At 39.2% G+C, this 24,481-nt stretch overlaps 1 protein-coding gene across 1 annotated transcript; it reads left to right on the forward strand.

Annotated features, from left to right (window-relative positions):
- Nucleotides 1-16,206: 16,206 nt before the first annotated feature.
- On the forward strand, nt 16,207-22,718 carry CER1 (cerberus 1, DAN family BMP antagonist). Its single transcript, XM_086415072.1, has 2 exons — nt 16,207-16,835; nt 18,758-22,718. Exons 1-2 carry the CDS (start codon nt 16,329-16,331, stop codon nt 19,070-19,072), a joined length of 822 nt encoding a protein of 273 aa, XP_086271198.1. The 5' UTR covers nt 16,207-16,328; the 3' UTR covers nt 19,073-22,718.
- Nucleotides 22,719-24,481: the final 1,763 nt, after the last annotated feature.

A 24,481-nucleotide genomic window follows, 5' to 3' on the forward strand; every position in this document is an offset into this window, starting at 1 on the left:
TTACTATTCCTTTAGTGTTTAACATTTTATATTTATTTTACCCATTGAAGAAGAAATGGAGAAAAAACTAAACATGTATTTTTCATCCTTACTATTTGGATCAGCCTTTCATTTTATAGCTTCCATCCATTTATCCATCCATCCAGTCATCCATCCACCATCCATTCAACAAATATTGACTGTGAAGTGCCTGATACTGTTGTAGATACTGGATATATGTAGTGGATGAGATAGAAAGTATAAAATCATGGTATGTATATATAAATTTCTAATAGTTGTTTTTAAGCATGGAGCTTTTTTAAAAATATATATATATATATATCAAGGAGAAAGTCACAGTGGAAGTCATTGATTGCATTATCCCTTTTCAGAATCAGAGGGAAAGCCACACTGATACAAAGAGCTCAGACCATCTTTTGTTTTATTTCTCAACTGATTAAGAAATTGGTGTGAACTTCCTGAATTTATAATCAGGTCAAGGTGTTATTGATAACAACTGTTTCAAATTTCCTATCTCCAGATCAGGTTAGGAGTGAAAGATTTCAAATCTAGCTAATTAATTTTGTTACAATTATTTTTTCCAAATGGACAAGCAATGTGTGTCTCTGTGTCTTTGAGATTTCTGGAGTAACAGGAATAAGGAAGAGAGATCTTTGATGCCATCTCCTCTAATATTATACGGCAGAAAGGACCGAAGTCCTCAGAAGTTAAAGTGAGAAGAAATCAGCACCAGAGAGCTACAGTCTTCCAGATTGTAGGCTGGGTCTCTTCTAATTATTCCATGTGTTTGTTATCACTCTGAGCAAATGGTTTATTATATTCCAGTAAAATACCTTTCAATGGTGAGTTCACCATATACCTGAAAACATTATTCTAAGTAAAAGAAGATGGACACAAAAGGCCACGTATTGAGTGATTCCCTTTATATGAAACATCCAGCTTAGGCAGAGGATTGGTGGAAGGGGAAATTGGAACTAACTGCTTATGGGAACAGGGTTCCTTTCCGAGGGAATGGAAGTGCTCTGGAATTAGACGATGGTGATGGTTGCACAACACAGTGAATACGCTAAAAACCACCGAAGTGCACACTTTAAAATGGTGCATTGTATGTTATAGGAAGTATATCTCAATAAAAAATGCTATTAAAAATCACCACATAAAAATGTATTTTAGAAAACTATAAATGGGTTGAGGTATTAGCTGTATGTTTATGCAATTCATCCAAGATACTTTTTCCAGTCTTTGCCCCAGGTCTCTCTCAGGTTTTTGTTTATTTGTTAATACAGTTGGTTAAGGGAAAGAAAATGCTGATTTGACAGAGTTTTAAATTTACAGTGCTGCTTTATTGATCTTCCTCCTCTTTCCCCCCATTAATCATGGGAGAACAGTTATTGATGGCGGCATGTGTCTGGACGCCTGTAATATCCAGAATGCCTTGATTTTCTTAAAAGTAATTTTATAAGTCTTTAGAACAGGATTGTGCAGGAAATGAATATACTGTCCTCATAACTTACACTGTTCGTTTTGAGCAGTTTTTATGGGTCTTATATATTCTGCTAGGCAATAAAATTTAGTTTATCTTAAGACAGAAAGGAACAAAAATCAACTGACACTTCCATTAAAGGCCTTATGGTAACCTGCAATACTTTTTCCGAGCAATGAAGTATATGAGTTCACCTTTTGCTTCTATTCCCATCTGTATTTTTGCTTCCCAAAGGCGATCAATCCCAACTTACCCTACAGAAGAAAAATGGAAAAAAAAAGATACATTGTCCTAAAACTAGTCAAAGGAAAGCTGGAGTGGCTATGTTATCAGAGTAAATTTTAGAGCAAAGTATATTATCAAGGATAAAAACTTACCATTTGAAGGAGTCAATAAATCAAGAAGACATATTTATGTATCTAATAACTAAGTTTAAAAATACATGAAGCAAAAACTGAGAGAAATGTAAGGAGGAATAGACAAAATCTCTAATTATAGTCAGTAATGTTAATACCCCTCTCTCAAGGATCAATAGAACAAGTAGGCAGGAAATCAGTAAGGTTATAAAAGTATGGACACTGTTAACCAAATTAACCTCATAGACATTTATCGAACACTCCACCCCAAAACAGCAGAATATACGTTCTTTTCAAGTTCTCAGGGAACATATACCAGGGCAGGCCATATTCTGGGACATAAAATGAGTCTCAATAAATTTTTAAAAATTCAAGTCAACAGCAAAATTCTGTAACGCAATTATCCTTCAATAATAAATAAATTAATTAAAAAAATTCAAGTCATACAAAGTATGTTCACTGGCGACAATGGAATTAAATGAGAAATCAATAACAGAAATATCTCTGGAAGACCCTTAAGTGTTTGGAAACTAAATTATAGACTTCTTTAATGCAGGAAGTAAAGAAGAAATCAAAGAGGAAATTAAAAAATATGGTAAACTGAATGAAAATGGAAACACATCAAAGTTTGTAGGCTACTATTAAAGCAGTACTTATGGGGAATTTTATAGCACTAAATGCCTATATTAGAAAGGAAGAAAGTATTAGCCTCAGCTTCCACTTCAAGAAGAGAGAAGACATGAGTAAGGAAATGAAAAATATCAGAACAGAAGCCAGTGAATAGAAAACAAAAATCAGTAGGGGAAAATCAGTGAAACCAAAAGCTGCTTTTCTGAGAATATTGATGAAGTTGGTGAATCTCTAACCAGACTGATGAGGAAAAGATGAGAAGAGGACACAGATGGCTAATGTCAGGAATGAAAAGTAACACCAGGTGACAGCACTATGTATTCTATAGCTACTAAAAGAAAAATAAGGGACTGTCATGAACAACTTGTATCAACAGACAACTTACATGGTCAAATTCCATGAAAGAGAGAAACTCTGAAATCTCAATCAAGAAAAAATAGGTAACCTGAAAAAACTCTAAAACTATTGCAGAAGTTGAATTTGTAGTTTCTTACAAAGAAAATTCCAGGCTCAGATAGTTTTACTATTGAATTCTACAAATATTTAAGAAAGAAATAGTTCCAAATCTACAAAAGTCAGAAATTCACAGAGTAAAGAATATTTTCTGACTCCTTCTCTAAGGCCAGTGCTACTCTGACAAGCAAATGACAACAATATTATAAGAAAAGAAAACTACAGATCAATATCCCTCATGAATATAGATGGAAAAATTCCAAAAAAATTTTTTTGCCAATTAAAATCCAACAATGCATATAAAAGGATAATACATCCTACCCAAAACACTGTTTAAAAAAAAATGATAGGCTATGGACTTGGAGAAAATATTTACTATGCATAAATCTGATAAAGACTTGTGTGCAAACTTTATTTTTTAAAATTCCAATATATAAAATATAAGAATAAAGAGGTAGAATATTTGAACAGATACTTTACCAAAGAGAATATATAGATGAAAAATTACATGAAAATATGTTTTCCTATTAATTAGTCATGAGCACAGAAGAATTGATGCTTTTGAACTGTGGTATTGAAGAAGACTCTTGAGAGTCCCTTGGACTGCAAGGAGATCCAACCAGTCCATCCTAAAGGAGATCAGTCCTGGGTGTTCATTGGAAGGACTGATGCTGAAGCTAAAACTCCAATACTTTGGCCACCTCATGCGAAGAGTTGACTCATTGGAAAAGACTCTGATGCTGGGAGGGATTGGGGGCATGAGGAGAAGGGGATGACAAAGGATGAGATGGCTGGATGGCATCACCGACTCGATGGACGTGAGTTTGGGTGAACTCCAGGAGTTGGTGATGGACAGGGAGGCCTGGCGTGCTGCGATTCATGGGGTCGCAAAGAGTCAGACATGACTGAGCGACTGAACTGAACTGAAGGAATTATAAACTACAGTTGCAATAAGATAGTACTACTCTCTACTAGAATAGCTAAAATTAAAGAGGCTGACTGTACTATGTGTTGAAGGAACTAGAGCTCTCATACATTGCTGGTGGAAATATAAAATAGCCCAACGACATTGGAAAGAAATTTGGTGGTTTCTTCAAAAGTTAAACATGTATATGATCCAACCAATCCACTCTTAGGTATTTATCCAAGAGAGAAAAATGCATATCTCCACTGAAAGACTTGTACATAAACATTCAAAGTAGCTTTATTTGTAACAGCCAGAATTGTCAACAACCATCTATTATCATATGAATGGATAAATAAATTATAGCATATCCCTATAATGAAATACTATGCAGGAGTAAAGCAAATGAGAACTTTCTACAACATGGATAATTGTTCAAATATTTATGCTGAGTGAAAGAAGCCTGACAATAAGAGAATACATAGTGTATATGTACTCCACTAACAGAAAATTCTGGAACATGCAACATAATCTATGTTGACAAAAAGGAAGTGAGGTGTTATCTGGAAATGACCGAGGAAGACAGGAAAAGACAGAGGAAGGGATTGCCAAGGGGCCCATAGAAAGTTTAGCAGGGGATGGATGTGTTCAGTATTTTGATTGTAGTGATAGTTTCACAGATGCACACATATATACATATCCAGCCTGCCAGTTTGGGAGATGTAAGAGACACGAGTTCGATCCCTAGGTCGGGAAGGTCCCTTGGAAGAGGGCATGGCAACCCAGTCCAGTATTCTTGCCTGGAGAATCCCATGGACAGAGGAGTCTGGTAGACTCTGTGTGACATAGCGTTGCACAGAGTCAGACACAACTGAAGTGACTTAGCACATATGCACCCACACATATATGTATGTATGTGTCAAAATCTGTCCAGCCATATACTTTAAATGCATGTTGTTTATTGTATCTCATTTATCCTTCAATAAAACTGTTTAGAGAAATAAAACAATGAAATAATGTCTGCAACATCATGGAAAAGTTTCAAAAGAAAAGGAAAGCTATATGAACTGTTGTTGTTCAGTAGCAAAGTTGTGTCCAACTCTTTGTGACCCCATGAACTGCAGCATGCCAGGCTTCCCTGTCCTTCACTATCTCCCAAAGATATCTATTTCAGGGCAATACAAATTGGAACAAATTTATATGATTTAAATGTCCAACAACAGAAGAATGCTTAATGGAATATTCTGTTGCTCCATTAAAATAATTCTATTGTACAAAGTTAATTTTAAATAGCAGAGTTTAAAATACTGTGTGTACAAGTTTAATAGCCATATTACAATAGGCAAGCTGACAAGGGCGAAAAGCTTGATATAGTTTTACATCTCAATCCCACCACTGCCTAGCTATGTATTCTAACCTTAGGTTTCTTATCTAGAAAGTGGAGGTAATAATAACTTTCTAAAGAAATTGTTGAGTGAATTAAGTGTGAAACTATGAAGAATATGCCTGGATCATACTAGGCATTCAATAAAACACATCTTTGTAAAAGTTGAAGAGCTATAAGTATGTGTGTGTGTGTGTGTGTGTGTGTGTGTGTGATGCACAGTACTTGGAAGAGGGTGACAATTTCAAACAGTAAACAGGGGAAGAGAAGCAGGGGTGGGACAGCTGGGGTTTTGAAGTTCCATGTTACCAGTGAGAACATTCCCATGTTTTAGGACACTTTGTTGAACATAGAGGTGTTTCCAGCTGTTGGAAGAACCTAGAAGACTGATTTCTTTCTTTTTAAAACTCCGGTGTGCCTTGCTTTCATGCATGATCTTTTTTAAAAAATTGGAATATAATTACTTTGCAGTGTTGTGCTAGTTTCTGCTGCACAATGAAGTACCCATATGTATACATATACCCCCACCCTCCAGGACCTCCCTTCTACCCCGCAATCCCACCCCTCTAAGTCATCACGGAGCACTGAGCTGAGCTCCCTGTGCTATAGGGCAGCTTCCTACTAGCTATTTATTGTACACGTGGCAGTGTATTGAGGTCAAATCTGATCTCCCAATTCATCCCACCCTTCACTTTCCCCGACTGTGTCCAGCCTCCTTGTCCACCCACATCTCTACAAATGCAGATCTATTATACCCAAATCTAATTATAAAGAAAGAAAAGTTAGGAAATAGCTTTTCCACTGACAGAAACGATTGTTTTGCTAAAAGATTGTTTACTGGAAAGACTTGGGTGATAGTTATTTTCTAGGAATGGTTCCCCAGTGAGGCCGTATTCTCAAAATTCCCTTTTATATTCAGTAGGTGACACACTTGCTACATATATTGAGGATTCATCAGGGCCCGAAAGAACACGTGTGTTGGTTGTTCGTGCATGCGTGCTTAGTCACTCAGTCGTGTCTGACTCTTTGTGATCCCATGGACAGTAGCCCACCAGGCTCCTCTGTCCATGGGGATTCTTTAGGCAAGAACACTGGAGTGTGTTTCTATGCCCTCCTCCAGGAGATCTTCTCAACCCTGTGTCTCCTGCATTGGCAGACAGATTCTTTACTGTCTGAGCCACGAGGGAATGTCCCACTAAATGGAGACAATGGTCGTTTGAAGTGTATGGGAGTCAAGACAGATTCGCCTAGAAGCTGAAGGACAGAGAAGTTCAGCTGAGACTGACATCCGGGAAGTCACCTTCTTGCCTAAGATTTCCCACTGAGCAGAATCCTTAGGTCATGTGGGTGACTAGCCATGGATAGCAGGCCTCTAAGAGTTTCAGATTTGAGTCAAGAGTTGAACTTTTGCAAACGTGACGAAGGCCTGCCAGACTTCATAGCAAACTCAGGCCCAGGGTCAGGTACACAACAGAAGGCAAGCCTTACTGGAAAGTTCTGCTTTGCTTTAGCACTTTATTCTCATGATTTTTCAGTTTGTCTCATGCCACCTTATTACTTAATTCCCACACCTCGGAGGGAAAAATGTGTAATATTTTAATATTTATGTTACAGATACTTAACATTATGGTTCTGCATAGGTGTTGCCAAGATGGCAAAGCCAACCTTTATTTATAGAGGGTAGAAAATATAAATCTGTCTAAAGTCTTTCATGAAAGGAAGGTCTTAATATTTCCAGGGTTGGTTTTGGTGCCTACTCTTGGAGAGGTTTAGAGAAGCCTTGTCAGCACAAGGTGCCATTGTTTTAGCTTTCCTATCCATGGCTTGCCTTTTTTTTCCCCAAAACTTCCCTCTCTTTTGGCAACTTCTCTTTACATTCTGTCCTACATTTGGCCTCGAGACAGTTGAAAGCTTTGCAAGTTGATTTTCCGTTCCCATCTGAATTTTAGCTTAGCCGTGGAACTGTTTTCCATGTGTTTTTAATCATTTGTCCATGTGTTATGAGCTTATAGGGACAATATGGTTCCCTCAATCTGCCTGCATTGTAAAAGCAGAAACTGGCAAGGTGGCCAGTGGGGGAACAGTTTTCAGACAGATGCCCCCTACACTCATTTCTGTTGGTGATACACCATCCCCATCTTCCAACTAGAGGAAAGCAATTTATGAGCTGTGTAAAGTTCCCTAACACAAGAGTTTGCTGGCCTGAAGTTGCCTTTTCTGGGAGTATAATCATCTTTCAGAAGAGATTTGCCTGGGACCTGTGGCTGGTATGACAATGTTCAAAGACCTATTCTGAGACTGTGGCCAGGTTGGAAAATAAAGTTTTACTTTGAGTCTTCCCAGATCTAGTGGAAATTTGATTTTAAAATAAAGTCTAAACACAGAGAATTAAAGATAAGCTCTCTAGGACAAAGTGATACCTCTTAGAAAGTAAAGCATGACAAGGACCCATGGCAGAAATTGCTGTCCAAAATTTTTCCTGGATTTGATGTGTTGAAGCCAACATTCATTAACCTAAGTGTAGAGTGAGGCGCCAGGAAGGGGAAAGAAGCAGAAAAACGCATCCAGCAAAATTCCTGTTCTCCAAGTTGCTGACTGTGCAGTCTCCAGCAAACATCGACCTCGCCTCTGAGGAGCCTCTGAGGAAGACACACATGCGTTCAAATGGAGCCAACGCCGAGGAATCACTAAATGGCAGGGTAAAGAAGGAGCTGCAAATAAATCCTGGTGTTCTGGGTGAGGTGAAAGTGAAGTGAAAGTGTTAGTTGCTTTCATGTCCCACTCTTTGCTATCCCATGGACTGTGGTCCACTAGGCTCCTCTGTCCATGGGATTCTCTAGGTGAAAATACAGAGTGGACTGCCATTCCCCTTTCCAGGGAATCTTTCCAATCCAAGGCTCAAACCTGGGTCTCCTGCACTGCAGGCAGATTCTTCTCCATCTGAGGTACCAGGGAAACCCTATGGGTGAGGTGACTCTTAGTAAAACTTCTATTCACCAGAAAGCTGGTTCAATGACAGGTCAGCTCCTGGAGGTTAAGATTTCAGGTTTCTCATAGCTCTTTTGCCCACTCTAACCTCCCATTCTTTCACCATTTTATTTAGGACCAAGTTCCTAAGAAATGAGTTTAATGTTGCAGAGCATTCCAGTAGCTACACGGAGTCATGGGTGATCCTGGGAAGAAAGATTTAAAGGAGTGCTGGAGCAAAAAGCTAGACTTCAGTGGGTTGATATGTCCGCGGAAGTGAGGAAGTGGAGTTTGGGCTTGGACAATTTTTTTCCAATATTTGCCTGGGAAGGCAGAAGACACCACTGAAGAATAGAACCTGGAAATTGCTGTGAAATCAAAGAGGCATTTTTAAAAGCTTCAAAACAAGCACACATTATATAAATGCTGATAGGCAACCGGGGGAGTGAAGGGAGTTGAATGATATGGGGTGGGAGAGACTATTAATGAAGGAGGTGGGAAAGGATGAATTCCAAGAACAGAGTGGAAAGGAGAAAAGAATTGTTGTGGTCTGACGGTCAAGTAAAGGAAATGCTCCCATCTGATCGCTTCTGTCTTTCTCTGTGGAAGAAGGGGGTGTGGTCATTTGCTGAAAATGTCGAGGAGAAATGAAAATGAAAGGCAGAGAAGTCAGAGGTTCAAGATTATTAGAGAAGACTTTTAAATGATCTACCTGGAAATTGAAGAGAGAGCTGACTAGAGTAATAAGAAAGATTGCTGGGTGGAACTGACAGTTCAGTTAAAATGGGAGATAATTTATATAGAGTCAATTTTCACCATTTTGTCATTGTCTCTGCCAGTATTCTGTGTCAAAGTAGCCCAGGGAAGAGGGAGTGTGGTGTTTCCAGGTTTGGAATTCTACTAGATCATGGAAGAGAAAAGGGAGCAAGGAAGTTGGGAATATTGTAAAAATTTGAAATGATGGGTTATGGATCCAAGCTGGATAGGGAAGAAAATGAAGACTAGAGAATTATAGATATTCATTCATTCATTCATTCATTTTAAACAAGTATTTTTGAACATCTACTACAAGAAAGACCTGAGATGGTGACTAATAAAGGCAGAACCCCTGCTTTTGTGGACTTCAAAATCCAAACTGGAGACAAATATTAAATGTTCACACAAGTAATTATTCAACTGCAGTTCTGCTGGCACCATTATAAGGATGAAGCAGAAAACAAATGCTGTGGAAACAATTGAGAGAATAGAAGCCACAGAAAGTTGGCCTGAGAAAGTGGAATCTGACATTCAGTCTAGAGGTGGAGCAATTCCTGGGGATAAGAGGGGTCAGAATGTAAAGGGGGTGGAGAGGCCTGTTGAGTGGAAGTTACCAGGCTGCAGTCAGGGTGTTGAATAGGACATCATGTAACACTGAGGGCAGGTTATTTGTTCAGACCCGTCCTGAATTTACCCAGGATGCTGAAGTGCATCCTGAAGTCACCCAGGCTGACAATAGGATTTGGGGTGAAGAGAAAGGCAATGAGCCAGATGAGGAAGGCAGGACAGGCAGGATTGTTTCTGGCAAGGTTTAGGGACATGAAGTCAAGTCCCTGAGATCATGTTGCTTATAAACTGTAAGGGCAGAGCCAGGAATCAGATAAAGTTTTTCTGGCTTCAAATCTGAAGCCACTTCCACTTATGTTACTCTCTCTCAGCTTTCTGCAGTGGAAGTTGATGAGGGTAAATTTTAAGAAATAGCAAGAAGGTGATGACAGAGGTTTAGGATCAGTGAAGACATCCTGGACTGACTATAACTAGAGGCTGTGGGTGGTGAGGGATGGATGGATGGTGGAGGGTGGGGTGCAGGGGGGCCTCGGCCGCCTCGGCCTACTTTTCAGATTTATAGGAACCCTCTCTGCCATCTTGGTAGGTAGCTTATTTGTCAAATTTAGGTATTGTCCATGACTTGTGCATGGTAATAGATACAACTTATTTGTCATATTTAGGTATTGTCCATGACTTGTGCATGGTAATAGATACAACTTATTTGTCATATTTAGGTATTGTCCATGACTTGTGCATGGTAATAGATACAGTCCCAGTAGCAAAAAATAAAATGCTTCCTCATGGTATGGGAGTGATTTGGACACAGAGCAGTAAGTTCGCTGAAACTCAATAATCTGACCGTAAAAGGCAATGCTGGAATCAGTGCCTCAGTGTGGAAATAGAGAAGTTTTATAGTATGGTACACCATTTGGTATTTGTCCTTTTCTATTGGCTACATTTTTTTTTTTCTTCAAGTGGTGTATTAGTTTGCCATCGCTGCCATCACAAAGTACCACAGGCCTGGTGGCTTAAATGGTGCAGATTTGTTTTTTCAGTTTTAGAGGCGGCAAGTCGAAGTCATCGTGTTTGTAAGATTGTTTCCTTCTTTCCTTGGCATGTAGACAGCCATCTTCTTATGTCTTCACGTGGTCTTTCTTCTGGGTGTGTCTTTGACCCAATCTCTTTTTCTTTTATGAAGACATCGATCTTACTGGTTTAGGACCCACCATAGTGGCTTCACTTTAATTTAATTACCTCTTTAAAGGCCCTATTTTCAAAAACAGTCACATCTGAGGTACTGGGGGTTATGACTTCAACATATGAATATGGGCAGGGGGGACACAGGTAACTTTTTTTTATAATTTAATCTTTGTTCACTTATGCAAAGGTTTTTAATTAAAATTTGGCTTAAATTTCCACTTTCCCTGATGTCCATCAGTGGCTCTTGCACATTAAAGTATTTTAATTTAAAATTTTACTTATTTGTTTTATTTTAAAAGATTGACTATAAACAGTTGACAACAGTGATGGCCGCATGGCAGGACAGCGGGCCTGGGAGGTCAAAGGAAGGTTTACCTTCTATCATACAACTTTTTTTATGATCTCAATCTTGTTACTATACCTATGTATTACCTAATCAAAAATAAAATAAAATATTTGCATGACATGTACTGTACTACATTGTGCAATCTTTATTTGCAAATATTTATCAAGTAAAATGAGCAGAAACACAGTCCACTGTGCTTTGGGACCTGAAAGTCCCCCATCAGTAAAGGAATGGTGTCTGCCTTGGTTTTCCTTGTGTAACTCATTTTGGATAAACTCCCTCTAGATCGCAAACTTCACTAGGCTTGGACAAGGACACTCTTGCTAATTTGTCCCCAGGACCTAGCACAGAGTTGACACTCAGATATATTCTGTGTGAATGAGTGTATTCATGAGTCCGATAAATGAAAGCCCCTCCTTTGGAGATAAAGGACTTCCTAATGTTTTCTTCCTGTAGAAAGTGGCAGGGAGGAGAGTGCAGGGGGAAAATTTTATGTTTTAAATAAATTACTAAACTAAATCATGATGATAAAGGGTTTAAGGCGAAATCACTCACTCTTAAACCTTAAATTTGCTGCCTTCCTTGTTCTTTGGTAAAGGAAAGATTCTGCCTTCTTCTGAGTTCTTTTGAAATAATCTAAATTCCGATGGTCCTGTTGCTACTCTATATTTTGAAAAGACAGATAGTTGTGAAGCAATGGCATGTGCTCTAAACAGATTTCTTCCACAAATCCATCCACCCAGATTCCCCTTTCTGTCGCTCTGTTTAGCTCTAATGCCTACCTCCTGCCCGAATACTGCCTCTCACCTTTTGTTGATTTAGGTGTGGGATTTTTAGAAAAGAACTGTTTTCCCTTGGAGAGCATTATACTGCTTTTAGCTTCTTTCTGAGAGTCTGAAAGAGGGACAGAAAACATGTCTGTTACCGTTCTCTCACAGACACGCTGGGGAGCTCCTGAAGACAGCCTAGTGCCCACACCAACAGTCCAAGTGGAACTCAGAGTTCAGGTCATGCCTAGTACAAGTTGTCAGTGGAAAATAGTACAATTTCACTCTCTGGCTCACACACAGGCGTGAGGGTGGTCTCAGGAAGCAGACCTAGGCAGGCTTGGGCTCATGAGATCTCAGGCCTGCCTTCTGCTTTGGCATTTGCTCCTAAGGACATCAACAATTTGCAGGGCTGTCTCCACACCACAGCTCCCTGCTGTGTCTGGAGACCCCCTCCACACCTACCTCCATTTGGTTTCATCCAAATTGGGAGATCACTACACGCTTATATCACCAAGATCCACAGAGGCAGCATATTTTTTGCTGAAAAACTCCACAGTGTTTCTGTTTTGGAGAATAAGCTGTAATATATCACATACACAGCTTTAGCACTGAGGAAAGGACACAGTGGTGAATGTCTCCTGCCCTTAGCTGCAAAAGCCAGGGTTGAAGACAAACTTCCACACTATTGTACTCATCACAGAAGGCTTTACTTCGCTAGGTTTGCTTTCAGGATACTTACACATTTCTCAACAGGAATAACAACAGCAAAAGCAAATCCTCCCTGAGCAGTCCTTAAGTGGCATTTATAAATGCCAAAATTAATATCAGAAGAAGAGGAGTTTAGGACTAAATAAAGGTTAAATATGGATAACTGACATTCCTACAGCTAAAAAATAAAGTTATCAAATGAGTGAAACCACTAGACTACTTGAGGGCAGAAACTAAGTTTTCATCATTTTTTAAGGCAATGGCACCCTACTCCAGTACTCTTGCCTGGAAAATCCCATGGATGGAGGAGCCTGTAGGCTGCAGTCCATGGGGCCGCTAAGAGTCGGACACAACCGAGCGACTTCACTTTCACTTTTCACTTTCATTGGAGAAGGAAATGGCAAGCCACTCCAGTGTTCTTGCCTGGAGAATCCCAGGGATGGGGGAGCCTGGTGGGCTGCCGTCTATGGGGTCACACAGAGTCGGAAACGACTGAAGCGACTTAGCAGAGTGTCTAATATGATGCCTGGCCCACCAAGTGACCCTTCTATAAATTTAAACTCAAAAGAAATTATTTTAACTGTATCCTATGTTCAGAGACAGGCAACCTGAGACTCCAAGGCGAATTTCTGGAATAGACTTTAGTCTGGGAAAATGCTGGATACTGTGATTGATGGCAGTGGAACTTCAGGCACTGAAGAGTAAAGTCTAAAAGGAATTAGGAGCCTAGAGGGGTGGGAAGGATGCTTAAGGGCAAGGGAGGGAATATATGTATACATGTGGCTGATTCACTTTGTTGTACAGCAGAAACTAATGCACCATTGTAAAGCAATTATAGTTTAATAAGATTTTTTTAAAAACTGAAAATTAAAAAAAAGGAACCAGGAACATATCATAGTTAGCTCCCACAACATATTTATAATTAAATGGCCAGCTAATATAAATTATACAATTAGAGTGGCCAGTTCTGAGAGGTCTATTGCACTGGATGGCTGAGGGAAATTAAGAAATTCAAGCAACAGGCAATTTTTAAAAAATACTCTTAAAAATGACAAATACTAATGTTTATTTAGTAGGGATCAACTGTACCTTAATTAATACTAGCACAGGTTCTCTGGGTATTTGGCACAAGTAAAATACATCTCTTCTGATTAGATTTCTGGAAAAATGATGGTTCATTTTAAAAAATTCATTATTGTAGGTAAAAGGATTTATTTGAAGCTTTGTCTCTTAGAAAACTGTGGAAAATTCTGAAGGAGATGGGAATACCAGACCACCTGACCTGCCTCTTGAGAAACCTATATGCAGGTCAGGAAGCAACAGTTAGAACTGGACATGGAACAACAGACTGGTTCCAAATAGGAAAAGGAGTACATCAAGGCTGTATATTGTCACTCTGCTTATTTAACTTATATGCAGAGTACATCATGAGAAACGCTGGGCTGGAGGAAGCACAAGCTGGAATGAAGATTGCCAGGAGAAATATCAATAACCTCAGATATGCAGATGACACCACCCTTATGGCAGAAAGTGAAGAGGAACTAAAGAGCCTCTTGATGAAAGTGAAAGAGAAGAGTGAAAAAGTTGGCTTAAAGCTCAACATTCAGAAAACGAAGATCATGGCATCTGGTCCCATCATTTCATGGCAAATAGACGAGGAAACAGTGGAAACAGTGGCTGACTTTATTTTGGGGGGCTCCAAAATCACTGCAGGGTGATTGTAGCCATGAAATTAAATATGCTTACTCCTTGGAAGGAATGTTATGACCAACCTAGATAGCATATTCAAAAGCAGAGACATTACTTTGTCAACAAAGGTCCATCTAGTAGAGGCTGTGGTTTTTCCAGTGGTCATGTATAGATGTGAGAGTTGGACTATAAAAAAGCTGAGTGCCAAAGAATTGATGCTTTTGAACTGTGGTGTTGGAGAAGACTCTTGAGAGTCCCTTGGACTGCAAGGAGATCCAACCAGTCTATCCTAAAGGAAATCAGTCCTGGGTGTTCATTGGAAAGACTGACGTTGAAGCTGAAACTCCAATCCTTTGGCCACCTGATGTGAAGAGCTGACTCATTTGAAAAGACCCTGATGCTGGGAAAGATTGAGGGCAGGAGGAGAAGGGGAAGACAGTGGATGAGATGGTTGGATGACATCATGGACTCAGTGGACATGGGTTTGGGTAGACTCCGGCAGTTGGTGATGGATATGGAGGCCTGGCATGCTGCGTTTCATCGGCTTGCAAAGAGTTGGATACGACTGAGCAACTGAACTGAACTGAACTCTTAGAAATCAGGGATAACTATTAAGAAGAACAGTAGTTCTGGAAAAAATATTCCAATGGGTCACTTCTTAGAAAAAAATGATTAATCATTACTGAAAAAAAAGGGGTTATGTTCCAGGATTATGTATGTTACTGAAAGCAAGAAATATGATGATTGAATTAAAAGGGGAGAAAGGCAAACAGGTGTTAGGTTGATTCCCAATGGAAATACTGTTCAAATATTGTAGAGGGCTGATGGAACTAAATTCTGAGGTTCTTTTTTGTGGAAATGTTTCTTTCTTACACCTTTGTCGGTTTATAATGTTTTAAAATGATAGTCATCTAACAAATTTTCCTTTGATCCCTGAATACTCATGTTTGCCTCCATCTTTATTTAACCTGGTCATCAATTATTGCAGAATAAAGAAAATGATGTGGGCCAGCCAGCTTCACGCCCCAGAGCTATCAAACCTGGTTCATAGAATCCACGTTTTCAAGTCTGGCTCTTTGTTTTCAGAAAAAAAAAAATGTCAGTAGGGTGGCTAGAGGGAAAGACATTTCCCCCTCCTAACCGAGGGCTAATGAGCTGTCAGTCTATTACTTAGAATCCTGTTGAGAGATTTGTGTGAACAATTGAAAAAGTTTATCTGATGATTAACCAGTTGTGAAATTTAGCACCAAGTATTTGATTCTTAAGGTGAGGGGATTACTTGGGGATTGTGAGTTTCCATGTGTGGAAAAGGAGACTATACTCCCTTTACTGTTACCATGCAAAAATCAACAACCCCAACTATATCTCAGTAATAGGAGCGTCCTTTTCTCAATGAACGTAACATTCCTCTATTTCTTCCTTTCTCTTTCTTACAACTTTTATATATTTCTTTGGCTGCTCCTGTGTGTGTGTGTGTGTGTAGCCTAATAGCCTGAACTTTGGTTAAACGTATACATTAATTTTTACCTGATACACTTCTCTCTTGAAGAGGAGAAGGAGGAGAAGGGGACGACAGAGGGTGAGTTGGCTGGATGGTATCACTGACTTGATGGACATGAGTTTGAGCAGCTTCGGGAGTTTTGGTGATGGAAAGGGAAGCCTGGCACGCTGCAGTCCATGGGGTCACAAAGAGTTGGACACGACTGAGCAACCGAACTCTCTCTTAAAAACATGTCAGTTCTATCTCAGCACAAAGCAGATGCACCACAGATGTTAGCTTACTCTCGCCCTAATAACAGTGATGGGAAATCCAGGCAAAGACGTGTTGTTTTCACTACTACTGCTCCTTAAATCTCAGACGATAAAGTGTCAGCTAATTACCCCCTGGGTCCCTGGCTTTCAGTGGAGCCTTCTAAAATACACAAAACCAAAATGAAGACAGAACACTATTAGCACTCCATAATTCAAGCAAACAAGAGATGTGTTTACTCTGCCTGGCTACTGACCACCTGCCTTCCCATCCCACAAGGCAGGTATCCATATATAGCACCTCCCCGGTCACAGTCCTGCAGGGAGTGAACCTCTTTATGGGCCTCACAGTCTGTGAATCTTCAAGAAGCGGGCCCCGACAGCATGCATGTTCTCTTCCTTCAGCTGCTGGTGCTCCTGCCTCTAGGGGAGGCTGTACAGCACGGGGATGGTCGCCAGAGGCAGAGTTCTATCTCTCTCATGCTCCTAGAAAGGAATCGCAGAGAGCTCTCCATGGGCACTCAGGAGGAAGCAGAGGAGAAGCCAGATCTGTTTGTGGCCGTGCCACACCTGATAGGTGCCAGCCCTGCAGAGGAGGGCCAGAGGCAGAGAGAAAAGATGCTGTCCAGGTTTGGGAGATTCTGGAAGAAGCCTGAGAGAGAGCTGCACGCATCCCAGGGCTTGGTCAGTGAGCAGATCTTCCCTGGGACTTGGGGCCTCACTCAGCCCAAGGGTAGGATGCCGATGGAGAAATCTCCTCTCCGGGAAGAAGCCAAGAAATTCTGGCACCACTTCATGTTCAGAATGAGTCCAGCTTCTCAGGGGATCATCCTGCCTATCAAAAGCCATGAAGTGCATCAGGAGACCTGTAGGACAGTGCCCTTCAGCCAGGTATTTGTTCTGGGTGGGGGCGGGGATCCAGATTTTCAGGAGGGAGTGGACAGCTGGGATGGGTGAAAAGCAGGGGACGAGTGTGCCAGGAGTCTGAGTCTCACCTAATTTCCAGATTTGGTCCCTGGACCTTCATCATGGGATTTGGCAAAGTATGCTCATATTCCCTAAATTTCTTTCTAACCTTGGAAATGCTGCAAAGATGGTATGATGGTACTGCTAATGTTAGTAATCATTCATATTGATCACACAGAGCCTTTTTTTTTGTTTGTTTTATTTATTTGTTTTTAAACTGGTGTGGTCTATCTGGAGAATTAATTGACTGTCCCTCCAGTTACGAAACTGGGAACTTAGAGTGATCACCAGAACTTCTCCCTAGCTGCATCTCTACACTCTATTAGACATGGATGAGCAAGTGGGTTCCATCTGCAGATAAGTGGGATACATTGGACTCCTCCCCATACTTGCATGTATGATGGTCTTAATCCCTGTATTTCACACCCAGATACTTCATAGGTCTATCAACTATGTCCAGGTTGTTAGACAGAAGTTGCCAGATTATTTCTAGCATTACCATAGCAAAAATGATTTAATACAACAGATTTTCTCATAAGCTTTCAAAAAGTAATCTTGATGTGAAATCACATTTCCTCCCCTTAGAAATGCCTGTCTTCCAGTTCATGTTGTGTTGGCTGATTTGTGGTTAGGATGATTGATTCCACACTATTAAGACCAGGGAGCATTCTACTATCTGCTTCCTCCAGTTGGTCTGGCAAAGCCCACACTCCAAATGTTAGATTAAAATTGAGAAATTGCATCAGGTCCTTAAACACAGAGATACTGAACCAAAAGCAATGCAGGGCAGAGTAAAATTTTACAGTCCAGTAAAGCTACCCAATTAAGCAGGCAGTATTATAAGGTAATTGACTGTGCAAGGCAGTTAAATATTCTGAAAAGGCAAGGATACGTAGCAATGACAAGTCAATGATCAAATAATAATGACTGCTTTGTTGGCCCATGTATAATTAGAAAATTGCTCCTAAGAACCGGGCAATCAAATTTCCTTTGAACTCTTATTTTGAATTCTATTGCTAATCAAATTAAGAGTAAGGTGTTTGGCTCATATATTTTGAAGGGCACATAAAGCTAGGTGTCTGGGGTTACGGGAGAGGCAGAGATGATGTCACGCAACATGATTTAGAGGTGTAGGTGCTGCAACTTTACTCCATGCAACTTTAATAAATTTGAATGTACTATAAACACTGCAAAATAGGACAGATTAAACTCTTGATGTTCTGATCTGTGAGCTTTTGAACAAATATGTATTGAGAATTTATTATGCACAATGCACTGTGAAGAGTAGAAGGGTAAGACACATTATTGACAAGAAGCGAGCCATTAGAATTTTTCAGACCAGTAACATCAAACTTAGAGTTTGGCATTCAAGTGTAAACATTTTCCATATTACCTTAGGTATTTCCTACAGGTTAATTTATTAATTTACCCAATAAAAGAAATTTAGTTGAGGTAGCTCTATGCTCTTAAGATACCATCACTTGGATATTTAAAATGTATCCAACATTGGAAAGATTTTTAAATTTTAGTCTAAGTTATCCTCAGGCTTGGGAGGGCCTCCATGGTGGCTCAGATGATAAAGAATCTGCCTGTAATAGAGGAGAACCAAGTTCACTCCCTGGATCGGGAAGATCTCCTGGAGAAAGGAATAGCAACTCACTCCAGAATTTTGCCTGGAGAATTCCATGGACAGAGGAGACTGGTGGGCTACATACAGTCCGTGGGGTTACAGAGTCGGACATGACTCAGCAACTAACATCCTCAGACTTAATAGTCTAGAGCTTCTGTATCATGTATGTTAAAGAAATGACTCAAGATAATTTAATGGAGATGTGTTTGCCTTTTAGACTATCACCCATGAAGACTGTGAGAAAGTGGTTGTACAGAACAACCTCTGCTTTGGAAAATGTGGGTCTCTTCCTTTTCCTGAAGCTGCGCAGCACCCCCACACATTCTGCTCCCACTGCCTGCCTGCCAAGTTCACCACGAGGCACTTACAGCTCAACTGCACCAACCTGGCCATGGTGATCAAGGTGGTGATGCTGGTGGAGGAATGTCAGTGCATGGTGAAGACAGAGCATCAGCATGGCTACCCCGCACAGGCTGGCTTTCGGGCAGAATTTCATGTCCAAGATCCCTTTATCCCAGGATTTTCAACATAAAAAAAAAGAAAAGCTACTTTACTATTATCAGGAAAATTACTGATTACTCAGTCTGAAATGTTAAGTGGGTATATAATATTTTAAGAGAAAGATGGTTTACAAAATAGTTGTGAAAATGAGTTAGAGGTCATATTTATTTATCCATTCATCAGTGCACATTTGGGATCTAGTCTCAACTCTGCCACTAATTGGGTATAGCATGTTAATGAGCTGCAGAAGCTTTTTCCCCAAGTTTTTCATCTATAAAGAAGGGACTTGAACTAGACGATTGCTAAGGTCCTTTCTGCTACTATTATTACATGATCTATTGTCTACAAGTTTTGGTAAGAGCCCTCCATCTGAAGATGGAAAAGAAATAAACTAGACCATAAAATGGGTTTCTTTAATAGCTTGTCAAAGCATCAGCAAATATATATATATATATATGCATCTGAGCCACAGTCAGCTCCAGGTCTTGTTTTTGCTGATTGTTTACAGTTTCTTCATCTTCAGCAACAAAGAATGTAATCAATTTGATTTTGGTATTGACCATTTGGTAATGTCCATGTGCAAAGTCATCTCTTGTGTTGTTGAAAAGGGGTATTTGCTATGACCAGTGCTTTCTCTTGGCAGAATTCAGTTAGCCTTGGGAAAGCTGGAGAAGATTGAGGGCAGAAGGAAAAAAGGGCATCAGAGGATGAGATGGCTGGATGGTATCACCAATGCAACAGGCATGAACTTGGGCAAACTCCAGCAGATGGTCAGGGACAGGGAGGCTGCAGTCCATGGGGTTGCAAAGAGTTGGGCACAACTGGGCAACTGAGCAACATATGTATGCATGTATGCATACATATCTATGTGGTATTTGTAGAGAAGATTCCTGATCCTTGTAGCTGTCTTGGCTCTCAGGCCACGTTTTATTTGACTTTTATCAGATGATTAAGTAGGTCCATAGGTAGAAGGAGTTTGAAGTTTGGTTGCCTCATTACTTTTTATACTTCCCATATAAAATTCTTAATGTCAGGTCTCTAGCTTTGAAGAAGGAACACAGATATTACTTTTAGTGGTTTACATACGGATAAGGAACAATCAATTATCAGTAAACAAACTAGTGCCTAAATTATGGGGAAGGAAAATATATGATCAGTATCAGGTTTAAAGGTTAATCCAGAGATGTTGATGCAAATAACCAAGGAATTTCTGTAGATGTCAAATAAACCACAAATGATTTAAATTTAAAAAACAATTTACAGGTGAAATCCTTTTCCTCATGCATTTTGGTTTAGGTAGTTTAGTAATGGTTCTGTGTTCATATGACTGTGTTTGTGCTACTGCATAAAAAAACTCTGTTACAAATTTTATTTTGTAAATGCCACAGTTGCAAATTATGAAAAGATTCCAAATATTTTAATGTATTAAATTTTCATGTATGATGCATTCTGGGAAATATTATAGCATTCATTTGTCTTATATTTTGCCCTTATTTGTTTTACCTCTCCCATAATTTAAAGGCACTATTGGGAGATTATCTAGTAAGAGTATTTCTGAAATGGCTTCATAGGTTAATGACACTGGTCCAAGTGTTTCTTTTAACACTGCAAACCGCTTTCTGTTAAGGTCCTTCAATCACTGCCTGTCAGTCATTTCTCCTGTGTGTATTTATTTGTATGAAAAGCATGCAAAACTGACTTTCCTTAACCATATTTCTTTTTCTAAAATCATACTTTAAAAATTAATCTTAAAAATGATATTATTTGAATCCTTTTACTTTCAGTGTACCCAAGAATGTATATCCTGGAATAATAATTATTTTTCTAAAAAAGAAATTAATGTCTATTTTAATTCTATTCCTCTTTAGTCACACCATCTAACCTGGTGTTCTGAAGAAACAAATGCATTTATATTTAGTGTATACTCTACAACACATCAACACAATAGAATACATGCTACAGAGATATACATGCAACATTTATATTAGAATATATTATACCCTTCTGTGGTCAAAGACAACCTAATTGGCCAAGATATGGTCATAAGGATAAAACTGTTAAGCATTAATGATATCCCAGCTGGTCAATATATTTTGGTGCCAAAAGCTATTGAGCAGCTGTCTAGTTTGCCATTGCCTCACCCTGATTATGTAAACCCATCTCTGCCAATTGACTATCTTTCTCCTCCTCACACACTTGCAAATCCCTTTTATCTACCCTTGCAAATAGACTCTCCAGCCCAAGCCCCAAACAATCATCAGCTTTATTCAAATTCTGCTCTGCCCTTTCTTCATGTGTGAATTCAAGATGAGCTAGTTGATGGTTGTAGCAGAGGTCACATTCAAAGAGTAGCAGTATGAAACTCACGAAATTGCCCACATTCAATGATTTTTATTTACAAAAAAGGCAGTCTAACTGTTTGACATAATACACGGCAGCACAAGAAACAGAGGAAACACACCAATATTGAACAATCTATTAAGTGCCAGATACTGTCCTGAGTCTTTTACATAAATTGTATAATTTAAGTCATGTGTAAATACATAAATAGTACAATGCTAACAAGAATCAGATGAGGTATGTAAATACCCTATTTTGTAGGAGAGGAAATTAAGCCTAAAAATTTTAAGCAACTTGACTAAGATAATGTGAGGCGTATTTTCTATTTATATTGAAATGTTTGCCTATTTGCTGTTTGTCAATTTAGACTTAACTCCTCTAGGTCTCTTCCCTATAGCTCTCAAAGCTAATTTCTTTTTACCTCTGGTCTAGCCCTCATGTTTGAAGGACAGTGATGTTATCTCTTGAAAGAGAAGTCATCCGTAGGTCAGGTTTTCAGCCAAGCATTGCCTTGACTTAAGAGGTGGTCATGGCAAGCCCCCTTCCTCAATTTTGGTCTCGTTTTCCTCCTGTATAAAATAAGGCTGGTAATAATTACTTCAGAATTACTGTGATGATCAGGTTTAGGTAACAGCACATCAGAGAGCTTTGGATCCTATAAAGCTAGGATAAATTCACTCTTTTCTATTCAGACTTTTATTTATTTATTTTCATATTCAGACTTAAAAAAAAATTGTTTTGAGACATTTAAAGGACATAGAAAAGTGCAAAAAGCAATACAACAGACCCGCAATTTCCCACTACCAGAATAGTTAACATTTTGTCGTCTTGTGCTTCTTGTCTATTTTCTTAAAAGTATGAACCACTTCACATATACATCTTCTCTAACTACCCTGCTGATGTATCCCCCAAGTCCCTGAGCACTCAATACTTACCCCACCCCCAGTCTTGTTTACACTTCCAATACCTTTTAGATTTTTGTAAAGGTACATACACATCCATAAATAATGCATACTATTTTTGTGTATATGTTCCTTTACTCAGCAAGTATGTATTTGTCCACCAGTTCTGTGCACGATAGAGCTGTAAGTCTATAGCTGTGTCCACAGCAAGGAAAGAAGTCAGACAAGGTCCCTGGTCCTATAGAGTTCATATTCTACTGCAGGGAGACAAGCAACTTGAAAATCAATCAATTCATTAATCAACTGAAATGGAAAAATATCAGATGGTTATAAGTGATAAAAAATAAAATAGGCAAGTGTGCCAGAGGTTAATTATGTTAGACTGAATAACCTGTGAAAGTGTGACAATAAAGCTGAGTTTTTAATTACTACAAACATGATATTGTATATAAATTGCTCCATGGTTACTCCTTTCTCCATAGAGGATTCTAGCTTGTTTTTACAACAGTTTTTAGAGGCGTTTTTTCTATACTATTTTATCTCTGTTAGGAAGTAGGACATTAAGTATTCCCTACAGGGAGTGGTTAACTTAGCTTTGATAATTTATTTTTTTGGTGTGTATAGTCTCCTTAACCTGTCAGTTTGATTCTTAATTAAGAATGTTATGTGTTCTCTGAATTTTCACTGATAATTTATGCTGTACATGACATTATTCTGAGGACCCTCAGATAAGCAAACATAGATAAAACACATTTCCTCCCACCTTGTAGCTTATAATATAGTAGCAGAGATAATATATGCAAATTATAAAGCAATAATAGTGAGCAAGTCCTGTATATTATACATCTTTGTTAGTCTCCCATTTCTAAAGTTTTATATATTACATTATTTTAAAATATTATTAGATATATTTCTTTTTATTTCTTATATAATAGTATTATATATTTACATATTTTGAGATTTTTATATATTTGTATATATTCAGGAACATACACATACGCCTACAATGTATAATTTTAATATTTTGTAAGGAATAAAAACTCAATACTTGTAAAGATAAGTGAACGAATTTTGGGAACTACTCTTGAAAAAAGGTCTGTGGGGTACATAGGGTGGGGAACTTGGAATGGCAGCCAACAAGTCTTAAAAATGTATTTGATAGACTGTGGGGAGTTTTTGAATATTTCTGAGCAGATTAGATGATGTCAATTTACAAAGTAGATTCAGAGGGCCTCATGACCCCCCAAAATGTGCATAATTGTTGTGGTTATGGACACACTTCAGGGGAGATCATCTAGAATTTTCCTGAGCTTCTACAAGATTTCCATGAGCCAAAAATTTTAACAGTGGAGCCGGTCAGTTGGAATGGAGAGAAAGCATGGAGGCCAGAAGAGCTGGAAGAAAACTTAGAAATCATGTTCACAAACCTCTTCCGAGCGAATCTCAAGAAAGTCAAGTTTCCATTTCAAGAACAGAGGAGGGGTTTTAAATATACATCAGTGGGTCCTCTTCACCTTGTTTAATGTTCACTTTCAGGAGCTGGCAATGGTGAAATGGGTGAGTAATCATACCTTAAGCAAAGGAATGGACTTTCCTGTAATACGAGTTTTCCAAAGCCAGGCCCTAGTTTATCCACCCACGTTTCCGGGAGAGAGCTCAGATATTCATTTTATTGCCCTGCTCCCTCCGTTTTCGTTTCATTCCTCGTCCTTTCCTCCAAAAGAAACAACCAGTGACCCATCTCTGGGTGTGGACTTGGGTTAATGTTTCTCAAGGAAATGGTCACAATTTCCTCTTGTCTACCAGCTAAGGGAAACACGCCTATTTATGTTCAATATCCCAGGAATAAGAGTTTCCAGTACATGACTCTTTATGTCACAGTTCCAGTAATCAAGGGAACCTGCATCCTGCCTAAACCCTAGACAAGAAATAGGTAAAAATTTAAATGGATGCACAGATTTTACCTCTTACAGCTGTTCAAATAAAACACTAAAAGGATGCCTCCATCAACGGCCCTGGGATCCATTGGATTTAGTAATCTTTGAACATTAAAAAAAATAATGTCCTGGAGCGTCTCAGGACCATGAGAATACAGGGTGAAACTATCACTGAAGGGCCTCCTCCATGTGCAGAGATTGAAAAAAGAGGTTTTATGCTCTTCATTCCCCTGCGCTATGGCCGTGGCTATGCTAAGTCAC

Source organism: Bos grunniens, chromosome 8 (genome assembly GCF_055505025.1).
Source record: "Bos grunniens cultivar Pamir isolate PY7600 chromosome 8, Bosgru_T2T1.0, whole genome shotgun sequence".
Taxonomy (NCBI): domain Eukaryota; kingdom Metazoa; phylum Chordata; class Mammalia; order Artiodactyla; family Bovidae; genus Bos; species Bos grunniens.